Source organism: Amblyomma maculatum, chromosome 5, assembly GCF_055883805.1.
Source record: "Amblyomma maculatum isolate TAMU_Amacu chromosome 5, ASM5588380v1, whole genome shotgun sequence".
In the NCBI taxonomy this organism is placed as follows: Eukaryota; Metazoa; Arthropoda; class Arachnida; order Ixodida; family Ixodidae; genus Amblyomma; species Amblyomma maculatum.
Genome location: NC_139348.1, coordinates 97,883,163 through 97,901,865, shown reverse-complemented (window position 1 = coordinate 97,901,865; position 18,703 = coordinate 97,883,163). Strand labels below are relative to the sequence as shown.

The following is an 18,703-nucleotide window of genomic DNA, read 5'->3' as shown; positions in this document are numbered from 1 at the left end:
CAAAATCGCCTTTGACGAGGTGAACATACTTGATGTGGAGACCAATCCTTTCAAAAGACGTCACATCAGTGGGCTCGGCAGCAGCACATCGAGCACAATGCTCAAGAACCCATTTTGCTTCATTGCGCAGGTGCTAACCGTATTGCTGGCCACACGACCATCCTGCCTTGGTCAAGGTTCCTCCCGATTGCTTTTACATCCAGCGAGTGACGTTTGCTTTGAGAGCACAGCACGTGCCGATGTCTGCTTGATTACCCAGGTAACGCAAAATGTCACTGGAACGTTATCTGAATGGCCACAAATGTCAGAGAGCAACGTTGCCTGATTGTTGCTAATGTCACTATTTTTGATCACCAGATAACGTTATGCACTAATGTTTCTACAACGTTCTGAAAACGTTGACGTTATGTTATTTCAACGTTATACCAACAAAAAATGACGAAAGAAACGTTGCCTGTACATTGCCTTAATGTATTCTAAACAATGCATGCGGTACCTTCCTCAAGGAGCTTCTAGGCAAAAGCTACATAACCCGCACCATCTGTTCCTACTAGACAAGGTGCAGCCATAGCTGATGAATCGTGCATGAGTGCGTTCTGCCTTCCTGAAGTGACTAATGTATGCTTATATGTCGGCAAGGCACACACCAAAAGGCAGTTACGCAGTAATCGTGGTCTGCTGACTGCTGACCGGTCACTTGAATGACACAGCCAGTGCAAAAATTACGTCAGGTGCACATGTGAGATCATTTACACAATTTATTTGGCATGATTGTACATCTGTTGAGTCAGCAATTCCATGAAGAAACGAGCAATCACATAGCTGCCAGGTCATCCATTCCATGAATTAGGCCACTAAATTAAAAGAACAAAAACACAAAAAAGATTATTATTCAGCCAAAATTCAAGACAGCACTTACAAAGTAATCAGACATCTAAAACTAAATTTGCAGGACCAGAATTGTGTGTGGAGCGTGCCAATATTTATTGGACAGATAGTACAAAAATAAAGAACACCAGGACACCCACTGAATTTCCGCTTTTAAAACCATCAAAATTACAGCTGATGCAACATTGATGGCCTTACACTATATCCTAGAAGTTTACTTTTATGTCCCATAGGTTTTGCCTATGCTGTTCCATATGATATGCTGGTAAGCTAAGTGACTGTGACAAGTCCAGTTTTTGCACAGCTTGATGCACAAGTAGACTAAATGATAGTCCAGCTTCCGTACACAGCATAACAGACCTACCGTTTTTTTGCAGCGTGCTGGTGCGTAGCGAAAATGGTCGCCAATGTCATGTCTCATGTCCACTTCCTTGCCCAACAGGCAAGACTGCCGGAGGGCCACTGCGCAAACAAAACAATATCACAGACTTAGGGCAGTAAACCTAGACACACACTGATATTTACTACAAATTAACAAAACCCATTACATCTGTTATGAACTGTGAACACGCTTATGAAGACATTGAATTGTGCACCTCAATCTATTATACGACTCAATGAATCCACACCTTTTGCACAAGGTTCTTCAGAAGCCCTTAAATGAGCAAAAGAAAAAAAATTAGAAAATACATTAGAACGCAGCAGCAAAAATGGACTGCTGGCCAGAATTTAAAAACTAGCCAAATATATATTTGTGCCAGAATAAAACCACAAATATAGAGCTATAACATGCACTGCACAGTAAAATGTTGCTTACAACACCCACTACAGGCACAAGGCAAGTTTTTACCTTGGATGCCGCTTTCTGCTTGTGCTGGTCTCGGTGGAGGACGGCCAACGAATGGTAGTTGCTTGGCTTGTTGTGTAGGAACTGTAGATGGTAGGCGATGATTATCGCAGCTTTCATCGCTTTCACTTTCCTCACAAACAAAAAGAGCCTTCTGTTTCCTTTTTTTTTTGTTGGGACGTTGCTGCCGTCTTCATCCGACACTGCAGTTAAAAATGTTTCAATTCAGTTATTTCAATAGTGGCTTGCTAAAGTAACATTCACAAATATAGCAGCAAAGCAAATGGAATATGCATGATTAATATAGAAAGTGTAAACATATCAGGCAAAAACATTTTAGCAGCAAAACTGGACTCGTACTTCCATACAACGTCTTCTTGGTGGGCTTTCTCGGCCTTTTTGTCAGCCGTTCCTCATCAGCTGTCAAATCTGACACCTCTTCAGCTTTCTTCTCTCTTCTTTTTGCGTCAGCATATGTTGCTACAAGCAAAGAGTTCAGTGTAGAAAGATTGAATGACACGGCTAAAGGGAAACTGAATTAAAATATTAAGCAGACCCGTGAAAAGGCAACGTTCACAACTGCTTAGCAACAATATTACTGAAATAAGAGCATAACAATATCACTATAACAGGAACCTTGAGCCAATGAGCAACAAACACGATTACTGATAAGAGTCATTGAATTAAGATGATGTGTGATTATTTCACCATTTTGGCTCAAAAGTTCTCCCCTCTGGCAGTGCTTAACTTATGTGCATCGTTGCCTTTGTACACTGCCACAACCAAGAACCTAAAGCTCCAACAGTACCCTATAATCACAATACTATCTTGTGACAAAAAAAAAAAAAATGACGTACTAGTCTCGCCTAAGATTCGGCATTTGTGTGCAATCCATTCTTTTCCAGGCTCCTCGCAGTCTTTTATAGCGCTTGGGCAACGAGACGGGGTTCGGTATGGCAGCCATAATGCTTCCCCATTCCACACCCAGAATTTTGGGGATGGCAGCAACTCCGTCCGCACTGCTGAATTCGACGATGTAGAACATCCTGCAAGAATATAGCGCAGTTAGCATAACAAGCACTAGTGCCAAGTCAAAGGCATTATTTTCTAAGTGCCTCTGTTGAAGAGACACTAATGAGTTGCACTTCACTGCTCAAGTTTCCAATCAATGAGGGTCAATTTATGGTCAGTGTGTATTTTGCCAGCAGCTGAGCGAGATGCATGTCATTGAAACTAGTTTTCTTTGCACACTTATTGCTGGCGTTTCAGGAAATTAAATCGCTGCAAACACTATCTCCTACTCGGCATGTGCAAGAAATTTTCATCAACAAGAAGTTTACTGCTGATCTCTAAAGTAAAAACAGCGCAACACAGTCGTGGCGAATTTCAGCATACTTAACTTCCAACTATGTTCAGTCCACGCAGATGACACGCAGATGACACACACACACACACACACACACACACACACACACACACACACACACACACACACACACACACACACACACACACACACACACACACACACACACACACACACACACACACACACACACACACACACACACACACACAAAGCGCCAAAATGCTAAACCGGAATGGCAAAGGGCGCATACATACACTGAGCAAGTTAGCGAGATGGCTGGCTGGTGGCCCCAACCGGCGGCCTGTGGGCTATCAAACTAGATGAATTTTCAGTCACACTTCGAGCAAACGATTAATGACACTAATCGGTCACACAGACCTAATGATGCGGCTCTTGCCACGGGCGTGACAACTTAGGCGTTAGCGTGACACTGTCACGGTGACCACACCGCCAAAGAGGCAAAATAATTTGAGCATTTGTCTCCTGATCAGAACACAAGCAGCTCTGCTGAACATCTGTGATGCGGGGAAGCGCAGCACTTTTCATGATTAACAAAGCAGCAAGGAATAAACAGAAAACGCGTGGCGCATCCAATGTGGTTCCAGATGCGGCAGTCTGAGATATGCCTACAAGCTAAAAGGGAGGTCACCAAAGCAATAGCAACTCACCTGTGAGCGATGAACAGTGCATGCAGTCGGAAGATTGAGTTCGCACGTGAAATGCGGCTGCGAAGTCTGCACGAAGGCACTCAAAGTCAAAATGCACACGAGCACGGGCAAGTGGCAAGACAAGGCATAACGTGCGAAAAAGCTCCATAAAGCCCCACAAGAGCCATGCCGTCGTGTTTCTTTTGTCCCGCCATATTGAATGTGGTGCCGCCTGAACCAAGCCTGAACTGCCTGAACGCAGCAAAATAATATGAAATAAATATTTGTTAATTTATGCTAATGTTCAAGCTTAGTAATTTACTGCGTGAAAGTTTTTTTATTTGCAAAAAATTGTTTATTTATGGTTATTTATTACATAAACGCTTTCGTTGGCCAAGACAAGCAATGTATGGCACACAAACGAGGTGTAGTCGAGCCAAGCTCAAGCCCAGCCAGTGTGTGTTCACATCTCATGGGTAATGCTTGTGTAGCAGCGCGGAAAAGTGGCTTTTTCTCCTGAGCACGCCTTATCATGTTGTATCAGCTTTGCGCTGTTATAACCCCGATACTTGTGCGTAGCTGAAGCAAGTGATCATACTGCTCATTCGTCGATGACCTTCAGTGCACCATGATGCGTACCGCTCGTGTTTGCGAGTAAAGCTGTGTCTATCGGCGATGGAGAGGACATAGTGGTGTATCATTGATGTTGGAAGAAGACAGAAATTCTGACGCAGGGCAACCAAAATAGCAGCACTTTGCCAATCTGATAGCCCTACTGTACAGCAGTCCCTTACAAGCTGAAACTTAGCTACTGCCGAGGAACATTTTGAGAGGGTGGTGTTTCACAGCAGCAACGACGATGAAGAATTGGTTTCTCCATTGTGCCCCGTTGATCCACCGCCAACTGGCGAAGTTGCCAAGTCTCAAGAACAAATTCTACAGCAGTATTCATGCAGCAGTGAGCTCCGCGATTTTTCGTCAAGCGATAGTGAGGTGGATTTAGCTCCGGCTTTGCACGACCCACTTCGTTCATGGGCTGTAGATAACATTTTTGCCGCCCACATCACTAAGCTTCTGAAAATTCTGCAGCCGCACCACCCAGACCTCCCTTCTGATGCCAGAACACTGCTGCGGACGCCTCATGCCAGTAGTCACCAGCATGGGAAGTGGCACTTACTGCTTTTTTGGCGTCACTGGAAACCTCATTCAGCAACTAGAAAGTGGAGCCATATCAGTGAGCGCTTCAGTGATTTCCCTGACGATGAACGTCGATGGTGTGCCCTTATCTAGGAGTTCGTCGAAACAGTTCTGGCCTGTGGTTGTGCGGGCCGAAGAAAGCTCGCGAAATGAACCTTTCCTTGCAGCTCTCTACATGGGGGACTCAAAACCCGAGAGTGTTCACTTTTAGAGCTTGGACTGCACCATGGTGAAGCTGTGTTCCCTAGTGATTGTTCATGCATTTGCGACATGCCTGCGCTGGAATTCCTTAAATGTACCAAGAGACATGCAGCATACTATGCATGTGAAAAGTACGTGCAAAAAGGCATGTACTCTGTAGAGCATAGGAAAGGTATATTTCCTGATGTGTTGGCCCCTCCGCGTACAGGTGAAAACTTCAACATGACAGCCTGATCATCACAATTGCACATCACCATTGCTCAAGCTGGGCATCAGACTGGTTCCCACTAGACTATATGCGTTTGGTTTGCTTAAGAGTTATGAAAAGACTTCTAGTGCAGTATTGGACATCAACTGCCCCATCAGTGTCAATGCTGCCTTTGAGTGCACGTAGGGCCATTTCTGAGAACTTAGTTACTTTGGCTGTCAACACTCCACAGGAGCTTCAGCGCATTCCAAGGACCCTGAGTGTTCTAGAATTTTGGAAGGCATCCGAGTATAGAAACTTCCTTGTTTACTTTGGCCCCATTGTTCTGAAGCAACACCTTGCTCATCCATTTTACACGCACTTTTTGAAGCTAAGTTCTACCATCACAATACTGGCCTCACCCGATCTTTGTATGACTTTGTGTGAATATGCTGAGCAGCTGCTACTTAGCTTCGTTACAGAGGCAGGTAAGCTTTATGGCAGTGGCATCTAAAATGTTAGCATACATAGCCTCTCGCATCTGGAAGATGATGTGCGACGGTTTTGCCACATTGCCATATTTTCAGCCTTTCCTTTTGAAGCTTTTATAGGAAAGCTGAAGCGACTGGCCAGAGGCCATGCCCTTCTTACGGAACAAATTTTTATGCGAGCAGCTGAACTAAAGCAGTTCAAGCAACCAGTGACTCCTAGAAGTGATGGCATCAAGCTGTCCAATATTCACATGAATGGACTAGTCCCTGAAACATTCCGGGGGCAGCGATTCAGTAAAACTACGATTGGGAAAAAAGTGTTTTCTACAAAGCCAAAAAACAGCTGTGTGAGGATAACGGGTGGAAATTTTGTCCTAATAAGAAATTTTATAGCAGCTGAAGGTGACGTCCTTATTTGCGGGCAACACTATGCCGATGTTACTTTCATGATGCAACGCTGTGGTCTGTTGACATAGGTGTTTACAGAGCCCGAGGACTTTCACGGGGTCTGAGTACGTGGAGCATCAATGAAATTGGTACAAAATGTGTGTGCTTACCAGTCAAGAAAAATGCAGATGCTATTTTTTGTGCGCTCCCATTGTAAAAACCATACCTTTGCTTGGTACTCTCTGACAATGACAAAACCATTCCCACAACACGGTGTTTGTTTGCACTCATGTCCATGATATAATTTTCACTGTCTGTTGGGCTCTCAACAGTATTGTAAATTAATAAAAGTATAGTTTGTGATATTTTTGACCGTTGTGATCTGATGATTTGTTGGAAAATAATTACTATCTAAAATTGTTTCCATGTTATAAAGCTGCCATTTATCACTTGAGAATATATTCTTGTCCAACCGGGAATTTCGCATTTCACTTTTGCAGCTTTATTAGTTTCGCCAGTAATATCTAACTCGGCCTGTTTATAAATGTTGCAATAGCAATGTTATCAAAACGTTGGTGAGATGTGTACACCCAACGTCAGTGCTGTGTATGCCTATAAACGTTATGATGACGTAAACTCTAAACGTCAGGGCAACGTATGTCTTGCAACGTCGCAGCAATGTGAGATTTTGTCGCATTACGTTGTGTGGAAGTTCATACATACAGGCAACGTTTAGGCAATGTTTTGCGTTACCTGGGTAAGGACCCCAACGTGCCTATCATCACCGTTTCTGCGACTGCGCCATCACAGGGGACGTCACATCACGGGGACATCGACGCCTATATAAGACTCCCATCGCCGCCTGCAACCAGTGGGCTCGGCAGCAGCACATCGAGCACAATGCTCAAGAACCCATTTTGCTTCATTGCGCAGGTGCTAACCGTATTGCTGGCCACACGACCATCCTGCCTTGGTCAAGGTTCCTCCCGATTGCTTTTACATCCAGCGAGTGACGTTTGCTTTGAGAGCACAGCACGTGCCGATGTCTGCTTGATTAAGGACCCCAACGTGCCTATCATCACCGTTTCTGCGACTGCGCCATCACAGGGGACGTCACATCACGGGGGCATCGACGCCTATATAAGACTCCCATCGCCGCCTGCAACCAGTGGGCTCGGCAGCAGCACATTGAGCACAATGCTCAAGAACCCATTTTGCTTCATTGCGCAGGTGCTAACCGTATTGCTGGCCACACGACCATCCTGCCTTGGTCAAGGTTCCTCCCGATTGCTTTTACATCCAGCGAGTGACGTTTGCTTTGAGAGCACAGCACGTGCCGATGTCTGCTTGATTAAGGACCCCAACGTGCCTATCATCACCGTTTCTGCGACTGCGCCATCACAGGGGACGTCACATCACGGGGACATCGACGCCTATATAAGACTCCCATCGCCGCCTGCAACCAGTGGGCTCGGCAGCAGCACATCGAGCACAATGCTCAAGAACCCATTTTGCTTCATTGCGCAGGTGCTAACCGTATTGCTGGCCACACGACCATCCTGCCTTGGTCAAGGTTCCTCCCGATTGCTTTTACATCCAGCGAGTGACGTTTGCTTTGAGAGCACAGCACGTGCCGATGTCTGCTTGATTAAGGACCCCAACGTGCCTATCATCACCGTTTCTGCGACTGCGCCATCACAGGGGACGTCACATCACGGGGACATCGACGCCTATATGACTCCCATCGCCGCCTGCAACCAGTGGGCTCGGCAGCAGCACATTGAGCACAATGCTCAAGAACCCATTTTGCTTCATTGCGCAGGTGCTAACCGTATTGCTGGCCACACGACCATCCTGCCTTGGTCAAGGTTCCTCCCGATTGCTTTTACATCCAGTGAGTGACGTTTGCTTTGAGAGCACAGCACGTGCCGATGTCTGCTTGATTAAGGACCCCAACGTGCCTATCATCACCATTTCTGCGACTGCGCCATCACAGGGGACATCACATCACGGGGACATCGACGCCTATATAAGAAGACTCCCATCGCCGCCTGCAACCAGTGGGCTCGGCAGCAGCACATCGAGCACAATGCTCAAGAACCCATTTTGCTTCATTGCGCAGGTTGGTAACTCCTTATCTGCCTGTTGTTATCGTAGCGACAACCGCTTTCTGTTGCTGCTGCCCTGCCCACTGTGTATAAGGAATGCTTTATCGTTCGTTTATTCTTTCCAAGAGGATCTTTTAAAATGTGGTGACATAGAATCAAATCCAGGCCCAGAAATGACGGAAAAGGAAATGCTTCAGCAACTACTCTTGGGCCAAAACACCCTGACGTCGTCTGTCAATGACATTTTGGCAAAACAGGGTTCTTTCGAAGAAAAGATAGATGGCTTGACAGAAGGAATTAAAAGTCTTGAAAATGAGGTAGCAACTATCAATACTTTAAAAACGGAAGTAGAGGACCTGAAGTCAACTGTAAATAAACTAGAGGCCACCGTTTCATACCTGTTAAACAAAACTGACGACTTGGAAAACAGGAGCCGTAGGAACAACCTATTGATTTACGGATTAAAAGAAAATGAAACAGAAGCGGAGCTTACAAGCAGAATAACGGAGGAAATTTTTGACGAGAAGTTGGGACTTGCAATAAGCAGCATTGAAAGGTGCCACCGAATAGGTATGAAATCAAAAAAGAACCGCCCTGTCATCATTAAACTGAGTGACTACCGAGAGAAGGCTTCAATAATGAAAGCATGCCCGAAGTTGAAAGGCACAGATTTTTCAGCTAGTGAAGACTTTTCGAAACGAATCCGTGACATCAGAAAAAAGTTATGGGAAAGCGCATCTCAGGAAAAGAGCAACGGTGCAAAAGTTAAGCTGGTTTTTGACAAGTTAAGCATCGATGGTGATATGTTCGGAAGGGGGAATGTAAGAAACGCTCGGTATAAAATCCCGAGCGTTTCTGGAACAATCCGGATTTCAAAATTCTTAACGTAAATTGTCGCAGCGTCGTCAATAAAGTTGGGGAACTCGAAGGTTTACTGTTCTCACATGATGCGGACGTTGCCATGCTTACGGAGACATGGTTGAGCAGTGAAGTATTTGACAGTGAATTTGTACCTAAGGACTATAAGGTTTTTCGTGGTGACCATGACAGAAGAGGTGGAGGAGTGGCAATTTTGTTTAAATCATCACTGCAACTTTTTAGAATGCCTGATGCTCCAGGCATTGAAGCCGTATTTTGTAAAACATACATCAACAACGTCCGCTTTGTTCTTGGTGTTTTCTATAGGCCTCCCAGTTCTTGTGTTACGGTCTTGGAAAACTTAAGAGCATATTTACAATGTCATGTCAAAACAGACGATAGACTAATACTGGCTGGGGATTTTAACTTACCTAATATTGATTGGCAATATTTTTCATCACGCTCTGCCCATAATGCTGACTCTACCATGCTCGACATTGTGTTCACATTTGACTTGTTGCAAGTAGTAAAGAATTTTACGAGGGTGCAAGGAGCCATAGGATCCATTCTTGATTTATTTTTTGTAAGTGGTGCTATCCGTAATCTCATAACCTGTGATGTCACAAATGGGATATCTGATCACAAAGCTGTACTTCTGAGTTTGTCAAATGTGTACCCAGATCGCCAGAATAATGTGCATTTCTTTCCCAATTTTTCGCGTGCTGATGATGAGTCTATTCTGGATGTGCTTTATTTATGTTTTGATAGTTTTAGAAACAGTACTGCTAGCGTGAATGACCTATGGCTGTCGTTTAAAAATATTGTCTCCGACTGTATTGACCGTTTTGTTCCCAAAATTGCAAAAAAATCTGTTTACCGTAACCCATGGATCTCTCGGGAGACGTTGCGCTTACAGCGAAGACTTAAAAGGTTAAAAAAGAAATCAAATAGAAACTTATCATTAAAACCAATAGTGGAAGAAATTTCCGAACTTAAGCAGAAAATAATTTGCGACAAAGAAAAATATTACGGAACGTTCCTGCCTTCGTTCATTAGAACGTCTCCTGAGAAGTTCTGGCGCCAAATCACGCCAGTCTTCCTCCACGAATGAATTTATTGTAGACGGCAAATGTGTACGTGATGAGGCGATGATTTGTTCTGCGTTCAACAAATTCTTCCAATCGGTATTCACACAAGACAATGGTTGTGTCCCCAACTTTTCGTATCGCTCCCTGCCATAACTGATGTTGTCATTTCAGAGATCGGTGTTTTTAATTTGCTCCTGGATCTTGACGTGAAAAAATCTTCAGGCCCCGATAAGATACCAAACGCATTTTTGAAACGGTATGCAGAGTGGTGCGCGAAATACTTGTCAATCGACCATTTGCGGGAAAGCGAGCGCCACCTGCCGCACAAACGGCGAACCTCGGCCGATGCTTTTGGTTGGAAAACAAGTCTTGCTAGGCCATACTAGGCAGCGTGCAGCGGTTCTACCAGGCACACGCGCAGGCATCTGTTCTGGCTGTTTTTGTTATTTTCTCCTGAAAATTTACGCCCAGTGATGATAGAAGAAGATGATATTCCATTTCCGTTTTTAGAAACGGGGTGAAGACTTTTGCCGCTGCAGGATAACAGACGATGATGTGTGGCGATACCTGCATGCTGCCACCTCAACAGTGCGCCAGGCACATCGCGGCTGGGCTTTCAAAGAAGAAGGCTATGTTAAGAGCCTAAAGCTAAATCTTAGAACAGCCGATCAGGACCTAGGTATGGTGAGGGCGGCGTGCGCACCGTCCATGAAGACCGGCGCATACGTGACATCAGCGTGGTTCGTCATATCCACAGGCCGCATCGTTGGAGCGCACTGCGATTGTGTTGCTGGGTGAGATATTTTGGCTATGTTTAAGTAATCTCTGTATTGTAAAATGCCGAATGAGAAAGCGAAAGTGTTAAAAAAAAGATGTGCTCCTGCTCGTGTCATATCTATCGCGTTTGCGAAATATACTAGATTTGAGCAAGTAGCTGCTTTGCCGGGGAAGATACATACTTTTGTATCTGCTCGAGTGCTACCTCTGAATCTCAGTAGCTGCTGAATTTTTTTTTTACTGTATTTCCTCCGCAAAGCACTACGCGAGTGCTGTAGACAAATGTGCTCCACTTTGTTCCGTAATATGCATTAACGTGTATGTTTACGATTTCATGGAAGGTTAGGATGTTGCACGAACAAGTGCGTCTTCAGATGAAGCGTACACGATGGTGATAAGTTAACGGCCTTCTCCACTGCTTCATCACAGTAGCGATACCACGGGCGGCTGTGGTTTCACCTACTATCGACGCATTTTAAGAGGCTGTTTCGTGCGGTCCGTCAGAAAATGCCACGAGTGCGCGACTTGTAGCTGCTAATCGTGTCCGTGCCACTATCTGATACGTGAAATAGTATTGCAACTGCGGTGGCTCTTCATATGTTTACTCTCCGCCTTTCACCGACATATGTGCAGAAATCAAAAGTCAAAACGTTTTTCTAAATGGCTAGCCTGCGTCCTTTTGGCAGCAAGCGCAAAATCTAGCGCGACGCCTGCTTCGCGGAAGGCAGGATGTGAGCACGAGCGTCCAAGTTAATGGGAGCACCTCTTTTCTCGGTTTCTGATAGCTGCGGCTTCAGCAGCTATTTCTGGTCTGAAGCCTACAGCTCGTACTTACAAAAAAAAAAAAAAATTCCGCCATGTGCTCAAAAAAATGTCGCTTTTGCGAGCGGCTTTTTTGGAGAAAATGTGCAATGATTACATCAACTTATCGCGATTTTTTTTTGTGTGTGAAAAAATGAATGACTTCGGTTACTTCTTTCTGCAGGCTGAGTGAAACCTGCCAACACATTGCTGGGTTGTTGTTCAGTGCTGCCGAGAAAGCTGCCGACAGAGCTGCTGACAAAGCTGCTGAAGCACCATCAAGCACAGATGTGCTCTGCAAGTGGATAGTCCCTGCCAAAGGTATAGCACTTCTTCCACGCACTATTTCTCCTTGCAACTGTCTTGCTGAACACCAAAATACTAGTGTTTTATGTGCGCAGACTGCCACGTTTGCATGATGCACAAAAAGTATTCCTGAATAGAGTCTCGACACAGTACCATTTGCATGGCTGCTTAGCCAGTCAGTTTATTCGAAGTGTTACAGTGCAGAGTACAGTACACGGGCAAAATTCAGTTTCTTATGTAAACAATCAGACTAGTGGCTAACAAGCCGACTGTAAAACCAAAGTAACATGTTTTATTTTTGTTTCCAGCAAAAAAGCCTGCTGCAAGAAAGCCGTTGGGGGAAATAACATTTAAAAAATATACTATCAACAAACCTACACGTGAGAAGACGAAGCGCGTTTATGAGCCTTGTCCCAGCGCACCACTTCCCGAGGACATCACAAGTCTGAAGGAAAAGCTTTCAGCCTGTTGCCCGGACCTACAAGTTCTGCGATACCTGAGCCCAACAAGTACAACAGCCAAGGCCAAGCCATCATGCAACAAAGAAGGGCCTATACCAGACAGCGAAGACCTATGGGGTGACAATGCTGAAACTGTAATACAGGCATACATGCAGTCGCTCAAGCCACTCTCCCAAGATGAGCGGCATGAGTTATGCCAGCAAACGATTGGTCAAGCTGCAAATAAGAAGTGGTTTGCAGCCCGTGTGGGCCGGCTCACGGCCTCAATGTTTAAGAGGATATGCCGCTGCACCAAGCCAGAAAGCCTCCTGAAGGCACTGTTGTATCCCTGTAGCAGAGCTACATCTGAAGCCATTGTGTATGGCCGAAACCATGAAGCAGATGCTGTTGAAGCCTATGCGAGGCTTTTACGTGCTAGAGACTGCGCAGTAAATCTTCGTGAAACTGGCCTGCACATCCACCATGTGTACCCTTTCTTGGCAGCTTCGCCCGACAGAATTATTGTGATCGACGAGGAAGAGGGCCTGCTGGAAGTAAAGTGCCCATTTTCAAAGAAAGGGCTCACAACTGAAGAAGCCTGCCAAGACAGAAACTTCTGCTGTAGGCTCAGCGAACAAGGCGCGTCACTTAAGACAGACCATGCGTACTATTATCAAGTACAAGGCCAAATGGCAATTACAGGCCATCGTTGGTGCGATTTTGTTATCTGGACTGAGGGGAGCAGGCCAGAAGATCCTGCACACCTTCACGTGGAAAGAATTCCCTTCGATGAAGAGTTTTGGACTGAAGAGATGCTGCCAGCTCTCCTTTATTTCATGAAGAGAGCCTTTATTCCAGAGTTGCTTACAAAGCGGGTGAAAAGGTTGGGCCAGCTGTATACATCCGGCTCGTATGTGTCGCACAGCAAACTGAAAAGAGGTTATTATGTGTGCAGACCTTCTGAAGGTCTCCGCGTCAAAATAAAGAAGCTGAAGTAAGGATTCTGACAACTTGTGTTCATTGTATTTTATCTGCAGGAGCTATTGTGTTAATTTGTTGTGTGCTGGTTGTGTGTAGCCCTGTACATCCAGCAAAGTACAGAGGGGAAAATAGCCCATTTCATGAGTTATCAAAACAGAAGCACCTACGGTATGTGGAGATGCATGTAGGCTATGCGTGATGATCTAGTGAAGGCCTCCAGAATAATTTACACAACATAGAGGTTCATAAACTTTATTCACTCTGCACGTGACTGTTATTCTTTTTGTGTGGTGTCATTGCAACCAATATTGTAAAACATATTGCTAATGTGAGATCACTGCAGCCGTCAAAGCACCGTTTTGTAAATTCTACGCTGACATACTAGTCAAGTGTAGTTGCCATTATATCTCTGAGAACTGTGAAATCAAACGACACTTTTGTCTAAGCTGTGTGGGCAATTACCCCACTTATTTGTTGTCTTGTCCAACTTGGAAGAAAGAAATAACTTTAGTACACACAAAGAACATTCAGGCCAGGGTAACAACAGCTGCTGTTGCTGGTACTTAACTGAGCTGTGGCCAAATTCCTTCAAATTTTGGAGTGCCCTCATTCAGCAAGCAAACAATGGCACATCTTCCTCAATCTGTTTGATTAAAGGCAGTCTGAAGTTGCTTAAAAAGCAGCAAACCTGAAAAACCTGCTCAGCGATATCGATCATTGAGATTGGAAACGGCTTGTCTAGTATGTGAAAACTCTTGATCCGAGAAATAGCCCTTTCAACGTGCACCCTTGCAGATGCAATGCGTCTGGTTTCATCGACTGCTTTCGGAGGCATTTGTTTTTGGTGCTGCTCACGAAACGGTGGCCGATAAATGGTGATACCTGCTGGTAAGTGAGGGAATGTGAACCCTTTGTCCACCATAATGGCATCTCCTACCTCAAGCTCTTCGAGAAGAGTGCTGCTTTCAAGTACTGTATTATCTGAACCAGAACCACCCCAGAGGCGGGACACATATGCAATGTACCCGTCTGGAGTACAGCCAACAAGCACCTTATAGGTGTTATAGTGCTTGTACGGGGAAAACGTTTGGCGCTGTGCGTTCATTGACGACGGCCGTTGTATACGAACTTCTGTGGCGTCAATGACCAGACGAGTGTCTGAAAAATCTTTAAAGCACTTTGGTAAGTGAGGCCTTATATCTGCTTGTGTCGGGAATGTTGTGAGGTAGCTAAGTTCTTGGCGTAGAAAGTTGATCCAGGTGGAGAAGGTGCGGCTAACTTGACTCTCAGACATGATAAAGTTCCGTGCTAGTTCTTTCCTGCCATACCTGTTCGGAGTCTAACTAATAGCATAAAAAACTGGTTGAGTAGCTCACTTTGTTTTTGACTACCCCGGGGATCAGTTTTCTGCTTTTTGTCCGAGCCCCAGTACACCATTTCCCTGGCACGGGGCGCTAAATATTCAAACAAAGTGTTGAAAACGTCCACGTTGGGTAGTCCAGTGTAATACACACACTCTTTCAGGGTGTCAAGCAGACTCAAGGTGAGCAGCCTTGACACGGCTGCATCAAGCCGCACCTCAAGCTTTGCATTTTCTTTTTGTAGCTTAAGCACCGACTTTTGCAGACTTCCTATTGTAGCCTCCATCACTTGCATCTGTTGATGTGTGCAGCGTTCACACCTGCAGTCTGGCCAGGTGTGTTCCTCAACACCTATGAGTAACACCGAAAGAAAGACATTTTCACAAAAAGAATACAAACTGGAAAGCACGCCAATCATTGCAGTCCTCTGTACTCGTATCGTAACATGTGGTCTTAGAAACACAATCTTCATTAAATCTCAGTGTAAGGACAAAGTTTCACTGAAGAAACAGGCCAGATGCTGGCTACAGTTGCACAGCTAACACAATGACACAAAGCTAAAGACAGCATTGCATTTGAATAAAGCATTTAAGCTTACCATTTTCAGGCTGCTGCGACTCCAGCGTGACTTCTACAGCTGCAGTGTCATCTTGTGGTACACAGGTGTCCATGTTGGAAACCTCTGCACACAACATATCAGTAACAATTTATTGCTGCAGTAAGCAGTCACTAGCCCTTGCACGACAGCACAGACAATATCTAAAGAGGATTACAGCCCCAAAAATGCATGCAGGCTCACCATTTTGAGGCTGCTCGAAATCCAAGACGCCATGTGAAGCTGAAATGTCTTGTGCAGCGTCTGTGGCCATGTCACAGTTCTCTGCAAACACAACAGCTGATGCTTAGAAGCCGGAAAAATTCACCGCTAAACGTTCAGTGCAGCTTTGCACGACATTTAATAACCCACTGTGAGTTTGCTGCCACAGAATCAGGCTAGCTGCAACAAGCAGTCTAACATTCACAGGGGGTATGGGCAAAAGCTCGGGAAAGAATCGGCTATGACTGCACATGCATGCTCACCATTTGCAGGCTGCCGGAACTCCGTTGTGCCATTAGGAGATGTACAACTTTGTGCTGCATGTGGCGTCTTTCCAAGTCTTCCTGCAACCATGGCAACGCGTGCACACTGGAGGTATTGCTCATTGCAAGCAACCAAAGTGAGATATGTGCAGGAGCTACATATTACGAATATATGGAGTGAAAATACTTCGAATACACTAATAATAAAAATGCATTCCAAAACGATTACACAGAAAATGCGACGCGCGAGTGCACACATGTCCAACATTGTATGGAAACAAGCTTTGGATGATGAAAAACTTTTTTTTTTATATACAGGGAGGGTACGGGGGTGGTCCTTAAGGGGGCCACCCCTTACCATTAAACGCAGGAAACATTACTGGTTATAATCGATTAGTCGAAAAGCCCACACCGCGATTTTATTCTGAAAGTCGCGACGCGGACGCTGCTCGCCACGATGCCTTAACGGAGTGGAGCGGCTTTCGCCGTACTGACATTAGAAACAAGGCCGCACTACGGTGACTGTACTGCTGCCATCACAACAGGAATGAGTATTTAATTCAATTCATTTTCTCGTCCGACTCCACTGTAAGCTATGGAGCGCATCCGTGACCACTACGAGCCGGCAGCGTCCACCAGCGTGCAGCGTTCACGAGCCAGACACACAGGCCAGTAAGCTAGCAGTGAGCGCTCGTCGCTTCAGCTGCGTGGCAACAGAAATCTTTCCGAGACTATGAAAAATACAGAAAAGCGCTTACCTTTCCGTCTTTTCAGCCATCGGCTATGACGACTCACAGCTGCTTCGCCGAGACTTTTTGTGTAGTTGAACACATTGGGAACGAAGTCAGGGTGACTTTCGAACTTTGAAGGCCGTCCTGCAATAAATGCGATTTCTAATCGCACGAACTCAACGATAACTCTTCAATATTGTCATACCTGTTATGAAATGCGCGCTGCAGAGCCGCGAATGTTCATTCGGTTCCCATGCCGAGCCATCAGGGTTCTTTCTTCGCACAGCCCCTATCCAAGCAGCTCTTTTTTTCGCACGCAGCCTCGCGGACGGAAACCTAAAGAAGTTTACATTTCCTTCCCCGGTGAAGTAATTTGTGCAGCCATATGCTACACAGTGCGCAGGCATATTCAAAAACACAAAAAACACCAGGCACCGTCAAGCGAAACGCCTCAGCACAGCGCAGGAATGCAAGGCCGGCTCGTTTGTTTTCCAACCAAAACCAAAACGCGGACAGGGGGCGCTGGCAACGTCCCGCAAGCGCATGCGCAGAAGTTTTCCCGCAAATGGTCGATTGTATACACTAGATCTTTACGTGATGGTTCTTTACCGGATGACTGGCGGACAGCCGAGATTAAACCTTTGCACAAAATCGGCAAAAAGCACACATTGAGAATTATCGGCCTATATCCCTGACGTCCACATCATGTAAAATTTTAGAACACATAATTCATAAACATATATTAGGTTTCTTGAAAGAGCACAAAGTACTTACAAATGTTCAACATGGTTTCAGGCGCGGGTTTTCTACAATTACACAATTAGTTGAGACAGTACACGATTTCACTCAATCGATTAATCAGGGAAAACAAACCGATGCCATATTCATGGATTTTCGCAAAGCATTTGACAAGGTGTCGCATAACAAACTAATTCATAAACTAAGCTATTATATAAAAAACGACCAGATACATGGATCACAGCCTACTTTTCAAACAGATGTCAATTTGTCACCCTAAACCATACTTCTTCCAACAGTGCCCAGGTTGTGTCCGGCGTCCCCCAGGGATCCGTTTTGGGACCACTTTTATTTTTTCTATTTATTAATGATATTGTGTCTGGCCTTTCTGTCCGTGTGAAGCTTTACGCAGATGATTGTATATTGTACAAAGAGGTTTCTTCAGTTGATGACCAGGTGTGTTTGAATAATGATCTAGAAAAGGTGATTGCGTGGTACAACGATTGGCAGATGTGTATTAATTGTGAGAAAACCGTTTTCATGAGAATCACACACAAGAAAAGTCCTCTTCATTTTGTGTACGGTACTAACAACACATCATTATTGGAGGTAACAGAATATAAATATTTGGGCTTATGGATTACTAACAACCTTTCATGGACAAAACACATAGATGCGGTTGTAGCTAATTCACTGCGCAAACTTTTTTCTTGAGGCGCTCACTGAAGTCATCTCCGCCCAGTGTCCGCATATTAGCTTACAACTCCCTCATCCGTCCAGTTAGAATATGCCGTAATTATATGGGACCCTTTCACCTTAACTAACATTCATAAACTTGAGCGCATACAGCATAAGGTCGTTAGGTTTGTATTTAATTCATATGGCCATGCGTCTGTCAGCGAGCTTGTGAAGCGTAGTGGATTACCTTCTGTGACTGAGCGCAATCGTATCTGCCGATTAAAGTTTCTTTTCCAGCTTGTAAAAGTTCATTATAATATTAACACTTCCAATTATATTACTTACTCTTCAGGTTATAATACGAGACAAAGGCATGCACTAACAATAACCCCTGTGAACGCGCGAAATAACTTTTTTAAATATTCTTTCTTTCCGAGGACAATTACGGAATGGAATAAACTTAATAGCGAGACTGTAACTCAAAGTTCTTTACTAATGTTTGAAAAGTGCCTGCAAATTTTATGAATTTGAGTGCGTTTATA

At 44.8% G+C, this 18,703-nt stretch overlaps 2 protein-coding genes and 2 pseudogenes across 4 annotated transcripts; 2 read left to right on the top strand and 2 right to left on the bottom strand.

The window, feature by feature from the left end:
• Positions 1-280: 280 nt before the first annotated feature.
• LOC146188979 (uncharacterized) lies at positions 281-3,985 on the bottom strand. Of its 2 annotated transcripts, XM_084603940.1 has the most exons (6): positions 3,773-3,972; positions 2,593-2,781; positions 2,096-2,215; positions 1,739-1,938; positions 1,253-1,350; positions 283-854 (listed from the first exon to the last, which is right to left on the bottom strand). In XM_084603940.1, exons 1-5 carry the CDS (start codon positions 3,918-3,920, stop codon positions 1,306-1,308), a joined length of 702 nt encoding a protein of 233 aa, XP_084460066.1. In that variant the 5' UTR covers positions 3,921-3,972; the 3' UTR covers positions 283-854; positions 1,253-1,305. The 2 variants fall into 2 exon arrangements, with proteins under 2 accessions (XP_084460065.1, XP_084460066.1); XM_084603939.1 differs by lacking the exon at positions 2,096-2,215 and having other exon boundaries at positions 281-854; positions 3,773-3,985.
• A 4,138-nt stretch (positions 3,986-8,123) lies between these two features.
• On the top strand, positions 8,124-9,212 carry LOC146188978 (uncharacterized). Its single transcript, XM_084605146.1, has one exon. It carries the CDS (start codon positions 8,304-8,306, stop codon positions 9,210-9,212), a length of 909 nt encoding a protein of 302 aa, XP_084461272.1. The 5' UTR covers positions 8,124-8,303.
• Positions 9,213-10,741: 1,529 nt separating this feature from the next.
• Positions 10,742-13,590, top strand: LOC146188977 (uncharacterized; annotated as a pseudogene).
• A 590-nt stretch (positions 13,591-14,180) lies between these two features.
• On the bottom strand, positions 14,181-17,564 carry LOC146188976 (uncharacterized; annotated as a pseudogene). Its single transcript, XR_014707615.1, has 6 exons — positions 16,951-17,564; positions 16,773-16,889; positions 16,015-16,095; positions 15,734-15,814; positions 15,533-15,616; positions 14,181-15,285 (listed from the first exon to the last, which is right to left on the bottom strand). The product of XR_014707615.1 is annotated as an uncharacterized LOC146188976 (transcript).
• Between the last annotated feature and the right edge of the window lie 1,139 nt (positions 17,565-18,703).